Here is a 13,120-nt window from a genome sequence, read left to right as displayed (position 1 = left end):
GTAACTTCCAATTTGCACTATTTAAAAAAATATTTATCTATTTTTAGTGAGAGGAGAAGGGAGGGGAAAAGAGAGGGAGAGAAACATTGACATGTGGTTGACACATCAATCTGCTGCCTCTTGCATGCCCCCAACCGGAAACGTGGCCCACAACCCAGGCGTGCTCCCTGAAAGGGATTCCATTCCAGCTGGCAACCTTTTGGTTTGCAGGACAATGCCCAACTCACTGAGGCACACCAGTCAGGGCCAATTTGTACTTCATAATCCCTTCATCTTTATTATCCACCCTTCAACCTCCCTCTCATCTGACAGCCACGTAAATGTTCTCTGTATCTGAGTTTCTGTTCTGCTTGTTTAATTTTTAGATTCAGTTGTTGATATATATGTATTTATTGCCTTTTTATTAATATTTATGGTCTTTTTTTTTTCTTAAAGAAGACTCTAACATTTCGTGTAACACTGGTTTGATGATGATGAACTCTAGCTTTTCCTTGTCTGGGGAGCTCTTTATATGTCCTTGAATTCTAAATGATAGCTTTGCTGCATAGAATAATCTTGGTTGTAGATTTTTGCTTTTCATCACTTTGAATATTCCATGTCAATCTCTTCTGGCTTGCAATGTTTCTTTTGAGAAATCAGCTGACAGTCTTATGGGAACACCTTTATTGGTAACTAACAGCTGTCTCTTGGCTGCTTTTAAGATTTTCTCTTTGTTTTTTAACCCTTTGCATTTTAACTATGATGAGTCTTGGTGTGGGCCTCATTAGGTTCATCTTGTTTAGGACTGTGTGTGCTTCTTTGACTTGTAGTATGTCTGTTGCCTTCACCAGGTAAGGGAAATTTTCTCATTATTTTTTCAAATAGGTTTTCAGTTTCTTGTTCTGTCTTCTCCTTCTAGCACCCCCATGATGCTAATGTTGGAATGCCTGAAGTTGTCACAGAGGCTTCTTACACTACCCTCATTTTTTCAGATTCTTTTTTAGTTTTGCTGTTAACGGTTGGGTATTTTTTCTTTCCTTATATTCTAAATTGCTGGTTTGCTTCTTGGCTTCATCAACTCTACTTTTGATTCCCTGTAAATTATTTTTCCTTTCAGTTAGTGTATTCTTCATTTTTGACTGGTTCTTTTTATGTTTTCCATGCCCTTTTTCATTTTGTTGAAGTTCTCAACTAAGTTCTTGAGCATCCTTATAACCAGTATTTTGAACTCTGCATCTAGCAGATTGTTTGTCTCCATTTAGCTTTTTTCCTGGAGTTCTGTTCTGTTCTTTCATTTGGGACATGTGTGTCTTTGTCTTTCATTTTGGCAGCCTCCCTGGGTTTGTTTCTATGTATTAGGTAGAGCTGCTGTAACTCCCTGTCTTGGTAGCATGACCTAATGTAGTAGGTGTCCTATAGGGTCCAGTGGCACAGCTTACCTGTTCACCCAAGCTGGCCACTCCAGGTATGCCCCCTTCCCCAATCCCCATGTGGGCTGTGTACACCCTTCTATTGTAGTTGAGCCTTGGCTTGCTGTTGGAATGTCAATGGGAGGGATTTATCCCTAGGCTGACTGGCTGCAACCACTGTGGATGTGGCCTACCCAGCGGAGCATGACTTAACTTCAGCAGGGCTCTGGTGCTTGATGAGTCTTCCCCTTTAGTGTGTTGCTTATTGAGGTGGTTGGGTGATGCTTGGATGTGTTCTGTAGCTGTCCCAGGTGCGATGGCTGTGGGGACTCCTGGGAGTTGTAGGCCGAGGTCAGTCACCACCTGTATTTTGCCTGAGGCCTACCTGTATGAGCTAAAAAGTGATCTGCAGATGGCAGCTACTTGTGCTGGGCTTGGAAAGGAGAGGCCAGCAGGAGAGGCCACGCTGCAAACAGAGGTGGACTGCTGGTAGCGCTGGGTCCGGGCCACTTGTTGAGAGGTACTGGGCATGCTGGGGCCAGATGCTGCTTGTTTGAGAAATTTTACGAAAATTTAAAGCATGAGCCAAGACTGGCCATTAGTATAGAAGTCACTGGAAACAGCTTGAGTAGGCCAGCAAGTTGAGTTGAGTAGTGCCTTGGGGAGTCACCAGGCAAACAATGATAGCCAGGTGATGGATACTCAAACATGGCCTCTGCTTGCTAGCTCTGTGGGGGAAGGGCTCAGAGATGGAATGCTAGCATTTCTGTCCAGGAGAAAGCCGCCCCACTAGATTTTGCAATGATGCCATACAGTTCAGTTTCTTTCCATATCTGTGTGGTGCCCCTCAAGCTGCTGTCCCAGTGATGGAGATAAAGTGAGAGAGTCTGAGTAAGTTTTGCATGTGCCCTCTAAGAGGAAGCCTGGGATTCAGAAGTGCTTTATCTCACTCAGCCACAATCCCCACCTGTATTTACAGCTAGAAGTTGTGAACACTTCCCTTCCTAGCACTGGAACCCTGGGTGCAGGTCCTGGTGTGGGGTTGGGGCTCCTCATTTCTCAGGGGGGTGCCTCTGCAGTCAAGAGGATATCCCTACCAACTTTTATTTACCACTTGTGGGTGTCGGACCAGTCCCTTCTGTGTCTCTGCCCCTCCCACAAGTCTGGATGTGGCTTCTATATATCCTTAGTTGTAGGACTTCCATTCAGTTAGATTTCAGGTGATTCTGAGTGATGGTTGTTCTGTAGTTTAGTTGTAATTTTGATGTGGTTGTTGGAGAATGTGAGTACTGCATTTACCTACTCTGCTATCTTGACTGGAAACCTTTGAGGTTTTCTAATATTATTCCTTTTGTCAGCCTTTTGAGTGTTATCAAAACTCAAAAAATAGTGAGGATATCCAGGCTCTCCTATAGCTAATGACAACTGGAATTTGTCAGACTCCAGAATTCTGTTTTTTCCATTGTTCATTTTTTCATACTGTCTTCTGGATTTAAAGAAGAAGAGATACACTTAAAATACTATTTATTTTTCCTTCAGGGAAGGAACAGTGAGAGTGAGTGCATATGCATGTATTGGAGTTGGGGGAAAGATTAGGAATAGAATTAGAGTCGGTGAGTTTGAAGTATATCATGAGAAGACAAATGAAAGGCAATTTATGGTAGTTTAAACTGGTAGAGGTTATGGCAAAAAGTAGCTATTAAGTATAGATGTTAGTTATTAATATTACTCTGGAGATTCTAGGAATTCTCACATAACTTAATAAAGTTCTTTCCAGCCATGGGGAAAGATGTATACTATTTGTTTATAGCAACAGGGGCCACAGTAATAATTTAGATTTATAACTTATGAATAATGTTATCAAAGTGCTCCTATATTGTCTTACTAGGCAAGCATTTCCATTTTATAGATAGGAAAAGCTCTTATGCCATAACCAGTGGCTCTTTTAATAACTACTCAGGTATTCTGAAGTATGCTGCATTGACTATGTCTGGGGTAGAAGTAAAATATATTGATTTCTTGGGTAATTGAATGGAAAATGTGCGCATTATCTCGGGAAGGAAATGAATTTGGGGGTTTTGTCTTTTTCTTAAATGCTTTATTTTTTTTATTTCTAGGCTGTTCGCTGCTACGAATCTTTAATCTTAAAAGCTGAAGGCAAAGTGGAGTCTGATTTCTTTTGTCAGTTAGGTCATTTCAACCTCTTATTGGAAGACTATCCAAAAGGTAAGTTTTCCCCTTGTTAATCACTGTTTGATTTCTATATGCCTTTAAAATAATTGTAATTGTTTATATTCTATTTTTATCAAGGATACTATGAATTTGACGTCTAATACTTTCTAAGCTTATGAACATCTTAATGAGAAAAAAGTGTGATAGATGGAAATGTAAAGAATTCATGTAATTCCATGTAGATTATCAATAAGTTAACTATTCAGTTAAACTGATTACTACCTAAATGTACACTACCATGTTGTTCTGCCCTGTGAAAAATCCCTACCCTTAAAAGCTGTTTGCCATAGTAGAAAGTGAGCCATTGGTGGATACTTTAGGAAAGTAACACAAACTCAGCAATTCTCTTATGTATCCTGCCTATGAAACTTTCATTTTAGCTAGAAAATATTTCAACAAACAATCTGATCTGTAGCCATGTTATTGTAGAGATGGAGGACACAGTTGATCACATATGAACTTGAGCCTTAGATTAAGCAATGTTTTTTATTAACCTGATTTTTTCCCATTAGATTTAAGTAACTGGAGGTAGTCCCTCAGAATGTGTCCTTTTTACGCTACCAAACTGCTGACCCAGACCATTACTCACTTAGAAAGTTAAAAGGACCTCCAAGTACTATCTCTCTCATTACTAAAGGCAAAATCCATAGCAATGAAAAACTGTATCCTTATAAGCAATTTTTAAAGTCTTAAGTCAAAGTTGGTAAGTTTTCTTAGGCTTTTTCTTTTTTGTCTTTCTTGGGTGGAATTGTAATACTCCATCTTAGGATATATATATATATATATATATATATATATATATATATATATAAATAACAGGAACATCTTTTTTTAAATAATTTATTTATTTATCTTTAGAGGGGAAGGGAAGGAGAGAAGGAGAGAAATATCAATGTATGGTTGCCTCTCGTGAGTCCCCTGCTGGGAACTGGCCTGCAACCCAGGCATGTGCCCTGACTGGGAATTGAACTGTGATCGTGTGGTTCGCAGGCCCGCGCTCAATCCACTGAGCTACATCAGCCAGGGCTCAGGAACATCTTTTTATGCTTGTTTTCCACCTACATATTTAGTGTGCTGAACAACTGGTAGGTTATTTTAGGGCTAGCATGAAGGATTGTTTGTGTTTAATTTTGATGTTTTGTTATGCCACTTTTGTATTAAGTCAAGTGAACACTTTCCTAATGAAAATGCAATTTTAGTTTGAGACAGGTACCTATGGGGTTTGTAGTTATGCTTTTTAAAAAAATAGCTCATCTCTATTGTTTACAGTTGCATTACTGTTAAAAGATTATATATACATCCCTGAGCTTCTGGGTTTTTTTGTTTGTTTATTTGTTTCATTTTTTTAGATTTATTTTATTTTTAGACAGGGGAAGGGAGGGAGAAAGAGAAGGAGAAAAACACCAGTGTGTGGTTGCCTCTTGTGTGCACCCTATTGGAGACCTGGCCCACAACCCAGGCATGTGCCCTGACTGGGAATCAAACCAGTGACCCCTTGCTTCACAGGCTGGTACTCAATCCATTGAACCACACCAGCCAGGGCCAATGAAAAACTTTTTAGGCTGCTTATGACCTGTAAGGAAATAACTTGGATTAAATGGCTCTATTTCACAGTCTCTTAGGATGTGATTAAGTAAGGATTAGAACCCAGATTTGTCTAAAGCTTCTTTATACTTTTCCTACTATATCCTGTTGTTTATCTGGTGGATCTCATTTGATAATGTTGACTATCCCTTCATTTTAACACAAGAAGTACACTTATTGAATGTTTACATGAATATGTTCAGTATTTAAAGAAAAATGTTAAGATGCATATAACCGTAAAAGGTCAGGAGGCAGCCTGACAGCAGGAACTCTTTGTTCACTTCTGTATTTCACTGCATCTAACCTGGTGCTAGTGACTTAATATTTAAGGATTATTATGTGAGTATGTTAGTAACGCATTGATATTTTATCATCTAGATGAAGATCTTTAAAAGTCATTTTTGATACAAATCTTCAGAGACTTCCATGACAATAATTTTTCAGTATTTAAAAATTTAAATAAACCATGGAACTTTATTTAATCCAGTGTATCATATTAATTTCTCTGTCTCAGAAACACACTTTGTAACATTTCAGTTTTCTTGAATAGTATTCTATCATATAGGTGGAAGAGTTCCCTATTGGATGTGTAGACTCTTTTTTTCTATTACCATAATTACTCTCTTGTCTATTCTGGTAGCTAAATCTTTGCACACATCCATGTTTATATTTTTAGAAGAAATACTTTGGTATGGTAGGTTTTACTGAATGAAAGGATATATATATACACACATACCCTTTATATCTATATATCTATATATCTCTCTCTATATATAGATATAGACATAGGTATAGATATATGTATGTATGTATAAAATTAAAACGTTTGGCAATGCTAAATGATGTTACAAAAGAGTTCTCCTAATTTATACTTACAGCACTAATAGAATAATAAAACTTCCTGTTTCCTTGAATTTTTGCCACTATTGGGTATTTTCCTTATCACTGCTGATATCACCATTTAAATTGATTATATTTTCTATGTTTTCTTAATCTAAAAAGACTAAGTAGGCTTACTTAAAAACAAATTTTTTTAAAAGATTTAATTTATTTATTTTTAAAGAGAGGAGGGAGGGAGAAAGGGAGAGAAATATTGATCAGCGGAGAAAAACATTGATCAGTTGCCTTTTGCATACCCCCAATCAGGGACCTAGCCTGTAACCCAGGTATGTGCCCTGACCAGGAATTGAACTGGAAACCTTTCCATTTACGGGATAATGCCCAACCCGCTGTGAGCCATACTAGTGAGGGTGAAAAGAAAATATTTTAAACTCATTATGAAAAAATAATTAGATGTTTGTCCATAAAGTTGGTTCCATATAATAAAATGATCTGAACTTTGGAAATTGGTTGATAAAGAGTACTATTTGTATGTTTGGGGGAGATGGGTGGAGGTGGGGAAACGGTGAAAGAAAATGTGGGGACACTGTAATAGCATAAGGAATAGAATACAATAAAAATATGTTTGGGAACTTCCGCCAAGATGGAGGCATAGGTGGAAACACTGTGCCTTCTCCCACAACCAAGTTTGAATACAACAAAGGTTTGGAGAACAAAGGCACAGCCAAAGAACAGAAAATTGAGTTATACGGAAGTCTGACTACAACTAACTGCAACCAGAACGGTAAGAGGGGCAGAGCCAGAAGCAGAGCAGGGTCGGGCAGGAAAGATCCCCAGACCTAGATGCGCAAGTGGCCCGGACCCAGTCAGGGTGTGGGGCAGACTGACCGCTGTTGCACATTCACGCACAGTGAGATGGACCACGCAGGCCTCGGAGCGAGGGCTGACAGCGGTGGCACACTCGCGTGCAGTGGGATGAAATGCGTGGGCCTGATGATGGTGGCGGCTGCAGTGGCCAGAGGCGGCAGACGGGACGCCATTGTTCGTCTTTGACCCCGCCCCCACATACAGTGTCATAACCCAGCGACTGAGTTGCCCTGCTCCGGTGAACACCTAGGGCTCCGATCCTGCTACAGAACAGGCACGAACAGCCCAAAAGATGGCGCAAGAAGAGCTCAAAGTCCCAGAGCCGATAACTCAGCGGCCGAGAAATTGCCAGCCTCTCAGAAGCACAATTCAAGACACTATTTATCAGGATGCTCACAGAACTGGTAGATTATAGTCACAAATTAGAGGAACATATGAAGGCTAAACTAATTGAAATGAAGGGAGATGTCCAGGAAACCAATAGCAATGGAAAGGAAACTGGGACTCAAGTCAATGGAATGGACCAGAAGGAAGAAAAAAATGACAAAACAGAAAAGAATGAAGAAACAAGAATTCAAAAAAATGAAGAGAGGCTTAGGAACGTCCAGGACATCTTTAAACGCTCCAACATCCGAATTATAAGGGTACCAGAAGGGGAAGAGGAACAGCCACAAGTGGAAAACTTATTTGAGCAAATAATAAAGGAGAACTTCCCCAGTCTGGCAAAGGAAATAGACTTCCAGGAAATCCAGGCAGCTCAGAGAGTCCCAAAGAAGTTGGACCCAAGAAGGAACACACCAAGGCACATCATAATTACATTAGCCAAGACTAAAATGAAGGAGAGAATCCTAGAAGCAGCAAGAGATAAGGGGACAGTCACCTACAAAGGAGTATCCATCAGACTGTCAGTGGATTTCTCAAAAGAGACTTTACAGGCAAGAAGGAGCTGGAAAGAAGTATTCCAAGTCATGAAATCCAAAGACCTACAGCCAAGATTGCTTTATCCAGCAAAACTTTCATTTAGAATGGAAGGACAGATAAAGTGCTTCTCAGATAAGGTCAAGTTCAAGGAGTTCATCGTCACTAAGCCCTTATTATATGAAATGCTACAGAGACTTATATAAGAAAAAGAAGATGAAGAACATTAACAATGAAAGGACAGCAAACTCACAGTTATTAACAACCACACCTAAAACAAAAGCAAACCAAGAGGACAGCTAGATCAGGAGTGGAACCATAGAAATGAAGAACACATGGAGGGTTAGCAACAGGGGAGTGGGAGGAGGAGAAGGGGGGAGAAGGTACAGAAAATAAGTAGCATAGAGGGTAGGTAGAAAATAGATAGGGGGGAGGGCAAAAATAGTGGGGGAAATATAGAACCTAAAGAACTTGAGACACGTGGTTATAAACTAAGGGGGGGAGAATGGTCGGGGAGGGAGTGTGCGGGTGGAGGGGAATGGGGGGGATAGAACAACTGTAATGGTATAATTAATAAAATATATTAAAAATATGTTTGGGCACACCATTCTTGGTTATGTGGCAAATGAAAACAAGTTTTGCCTGAAGTAAGTCAAAACAGTTTTCTAGTGGGATAAACAAGGATTTCTGGAGCCAATAAAGAACTGAGAGGCCCTGGCTGGTGTGGCTCAGTGGATTGAACACCAGACTGGGAAGCAGAGGGTCGCTGGTTTCATTCCCAGTCAGAGCACATGCCTCGGGTTGCAGGCCGGGTTCCCTACTGTGGGGAGTGCAAGAGGCAACCACACATCGGTGTTTCTCTCCCTCTCTTTCTCTCTCCCTTCCCCTGGGTCTAAAAATAAAAATAAATAAATAAAAATCTTTAAAAAAAAAAAGAACACAGGGATAACAAAATGAAGGTTAGATGATTTAGGGAAGGAGGAACCCGGTTATACATATGCTACAATCATTATGAAACAGATTTTAAGCATTATAAGGATATCCAAACAAATGGTTCCCCTTATTGTGTGTTGAGAACCTTAGAAAAATCTAGTGAGGGTGGCCTAGGAATTTTTTTTACTGGCTAAGGAACTGACTCAAGACCTTAGAGATGAGATCTGTGATTTGGTTAAAAGGATTTCACTAGAACCTTTGGTGATGGGTATTTGTATAGTCTTTAAGGTTTTAGTGATTTATTTGGATTAGGAAACAAAATATGTTAGGAGTTTTTGTAAAATAGAATGCTAATCTGAATGGAATAAAGTATAGTTGTTGAGAAATGTATAAAGGAATTAAAAAAATGTCTCATTTACAAATCGGTGCTTGAGATTTGGAGCATTTACTTTTGTGACTTTGAATTTTATGGTTCCTGTTTCTCATTTCACCATGTTAGAGTATGGATGCTATGTTTCTCCCGGCTGATAATCACATAGGCTTCTAACATCCCAGTTTCACTTACTTTACAGGGCATTATACTATCTCTTTTAGACACAGGTAGCAAACACAAGGCCTGTGGGCCGAATCCGGCCCTCCACCTTGTTATATCTGGCCTGGCACCTTGATTCTACCCAGTGACAGTGCCAAGCTCTTGCCCCTAGTTAAGGAGTAGTTACATTTATACATTCCTCAAAGTACTTTTGGCCCTTTGAAGGCAACTGTGAGGCTGATGTGGCCCCTGGAGAAAATGAGTTTGACACCAATGCTTTAAGGGTTCCTCTAAATCTAAAATGGGAATTTTATAAAGTCATGTAATATATGTTATTGTTGAGGTTACTGAAAATCCTTCAAACTTGTTGAAATTCCATAACATCATTAAGAGTGCAGTTCAGGCTTCATATGGTACTACAGAAAATTGTTAGGGACACAGGCACAAGTATCAAGGGCCTCATTCTAGCTTAAACAATAAGGTGCTGTATTGTTCACATCATTAGTTCATTTATGAGTTGTGTGCTAGATGTAGTTCAAAGTCTAGAAGTACCCAGATACCTTGTTTTCTCTGCTAACTTTGTGGGCTTCATCCTAAGAATACTTACCTTTGCAGCGGCAGTTAATGATGTGTGCTTCCTTGTTCACATCCAGCAGTAGAGAGAGAACACCTATTCCATGACTGTTTTGTATAAATTAGTAGTGAGTAAATAATTTTAAAAATTTTTCTTCAATTATAACCCTGACTGGTGTACCTCAGTGGATTGAGTGCTGGCCTGACCAGAGTATCGCGGTTCGATTCCCAGTCAGAGCACATGCCTGGGTTGCAGGCCAGTTCCCAGCAGGTGACACACGAGAGGCAACCATACATTGATATTTCTCTCCCTCTCTCCTTCCCTTCGCCTCTAAAGTTAAATAAATAAAATCTTTAAAAAATTTTTTTCTTCAATTATAGTTGTTCAAAATTATGTTAGTTTCAAGTATACAACCCAGTGTGTAGACATTTATATAACTACAAAATAATCACCCTGATAAATCTAGTACTCATCTTGCACCATACAATATTACTGACTATATTTCCAATGCCGCAATTTACATCCCCATGACTACAGTCGTCCCTTGCTATATCGCGGTTCATTTGTTTCGGCTTAAAATCCACGGTACAGTGAAGCCGCGACAAGTGAATCCGCGATATAGCAAGGGATGACTGTATACTTCACTGGTGAGTACCCATATAGCACTTTATATGTTGTTAAAATTATGTAGGTTTAAGAGTGTAGAAAGTGTTTAAGAGCATATGAAGTGTTTATAAGAGAGTGGGAAAGGTTTATAGGAGTTGTAGGAAGGGTTTATAAAGCCTTAAAATATATATAAATAGTAAAATAAATATAACGCCGCTACTTTGTGGATTTTCACCTATTGCGAGGGTCTCTGGAATGTAACTCCCACAATAGGTGAGGGATCACTGAATTTTGTAACTACTAATTTTGTACTTCTAACCCCTTTACCTTTCTCACCCATTCCCCCATCCCCTCCACCTGACAATTGTCAATGTTCTCTGAATCTCTGAATCTGTTTCTGTTTTGCCCATTCATTTTTTATATTCCACATATTAGTGAAATCATGACATTTGTTTTTTTTCTATCTGCACAATATTTTACTCAGCACAATATTCTATCCATGTTGCAGATGGCAAGATTTCATTCTTTTTTTATGACTGAATCATATTCCATTGTATATATGCACTACTTCTTTATTCATTCATCTACTGCTGGATACTTAGGGTTTCATATCTTGGCTATTATAAATAAGGCTGCAATTAATACATATCCTTTTGATTTAGTGTTTTGGGTTTCTTTGGGTAAATATCCAGAAATGGAATTGTTTGGTCCTTACTTGATAGCTTTTGTTTTAAAGTGTATTTTGTGTGCTATATGTATTGCTAACCCACCTTTTTTGTTGATTTGTTTCCATTTATCATAAAATACCATTTCCCATCCCATTCAGTCTGTGTATCTTTCAGTCTGAAGTGAGTGTCTTGTAGAAAGCATATCTAACTGTTTTGTATTGTTATGCATTCATTCACCTTCTGTCTTTTGATGGGAACAGTTAAACCATTTGTATTTAGAGTAAGTATTTATTGCCATTTTATTTGTATTTTTAATCTTTTTCTTAAAGAGCACCTCTTAACATTTCTTGTAATACAGGTTTCTTGGTGATGAACTCCTTTACTTTGTTCTTGTCTGGGAAGTTCTTTCTCCGCCCTTCAATTCTAAATGAGAGCCTTGCTGGGTAGAGTAATCTTGGTTGTAGGTCCTTGCATTTCACCACTTTCAATGTTTCATGTCAGTCTTGTTGGTTTACAAAGTTTCCCTTAAGAAATCAGCTGACAGTCTGTGGGAATTCCACTGTAGGTAACTAACTGCTTTCCTCTTGCTGCTTTTAAGATTCTCTTTGTCTTTAACCTTTCTTATTATTTTTTGTTTTTTTAAAATTGATTGATTTTATTTTTCACTTTTAAATTACATTATACTGATTATGCTATTACAGTTGTCCCAATTTTCCTCCCTTGGTGCCCCTCCACCCAGGACCCCACTCTCTCAGGCAAGCCCCATACCATTCATTGTTCATGTCCATGGGACATGCATATAAATTATTTGGCTTCTCCATGTCTTATACTATATTGTACTTTGTATCCTTATGGCTGTTCTTTTAACTACCTATTTGTACTTTTTAATGCCCTCAACTCTTCAATCATTCTCCCCATACACCCTTCCCATCTGGCAACCATTAGAACGTTTTCCATGTCTATGATTCTGTCTCTGTTCTTTTCAGTTTCTTAGTTTGTTTTTAGGTTCCATTATTGATATATATATATATATATATATATATATATATATGTAGTCATTTTACTGTTCGTAGTTTTGATCTTCTTAAATAAAGTCCCTTTAACATTTCATATAATATTGGTTTGGTGATGATGAACTCCTTTAGTTTTTTCTTGTCTGGGAAGCTCTCTATCTGCCTTTTGGTTCTGAATGATCTTTGCTGGGTAGAGCAGTATTGGCTGTAGGTCCCTGCTTTTCATGACTATTTCTTGACAATCAGTCCCTTCTAGCCTGCAAAATTACTTCTGAGACATCAGCTGACAGTCTTATGGGAACCCCGCCCTTTAGGTAACTAATTTTCTCTTGCTGCTTTTAAGATTCACTCTTTATCTTTAACGTTTGGCGTTTTAATTATGATGTGTCTTGGAGTGGGCCTCTCTGCATCCTTCTTGTTTGGGACTCTGTGCTTCCTGGACTTGCATGTTTATTTCATTCACCAAATTAGGGAAGTTTAATTATATTTTTCAGGTAGATTTCTAATTTCCTGCTGTTTATCCTTTCCTTCTGGTGAACCTATGATGTGAATGTTGGAGTGTTTGAAGTTGTTCCAGAGGCTGCTTAAACTGTCCTCGTGTTTTTGGATTCTTTTTACTTCTTGTTCTGATTGGTAGTTTTTCCTTCCATATGTTCCAAATCATTGATTTGATTCTCAGCTTCATCCACTTTATTGTTTTTTCCCTGTAACTTGTTTTTTTATTTCAGTTAGTGTATCCTTTGTTTCTGAATAGATCTTTTTTATATTGCTGAGGTCCTTACTAGGTTCCTTGAGCATCCTTATAACTAGTGTTTTGAACTCTGTATCTGATAGCTGGCTCATCTCTATTTCCTTTGGTTCTTTTTTGGGAGTTTTCATCTGTTTTTTCATTTGGCCATGTGGGTTTTTTTCCTTCTCATTTTGTCAGCTTCCTTGTGTTTGTTTCTATGTATTAGGTAGAACTG

The 13,120-nt window shown here is 38.6% G+C and overlaps 1 protein-coding gene across 6 annotated transcripts in view; it reads left to right on the top strand.

Annotated features, from left to right (window-relative positions):
• Positions 1-13,120, top strand: part of KDM6A (lysine demethylase 6A) — a 176,115-nt gene that overhangs the window by 53,377 nt on the left and 109,618 nt on the right. For all 6 annotated transcript variants that reach the window (XM_037037817.1, XM_037037820.1, XM_037037818.1 and 3 more), the window contains exon 3: positions 3,506-3,614. In XM_037037817.1, the coding sequence (XP_036893712.1) occupies positions 3,506-3,614 (109 nt within the window). The remainder of the gene's footprint in view (positions 1-3,505; positions 3,615-13,120) is intronic.

Source organism: Sturnira hondurensis, unplaced genomic scaffold, assembly GCF_014824575.4.
Source record: "Sturnira hondurensis isolate 20B ecotype Veracruz unplaced genomic scaffold, ASM1482457v3 Scaffold0023495, whole genome shotgun sequence".
NCBI classification, from domain to species: Eukaryota; Metazoa; Chordata; class Mammalia; order Chiroptera; family Phyllostomidae; genus Sturnira; species Sturnira hondurensis.
Note: the sequence above shows the minus strand (reverse complement) of the source record. Positions and strands in the feature narration are given on the sequence as shown.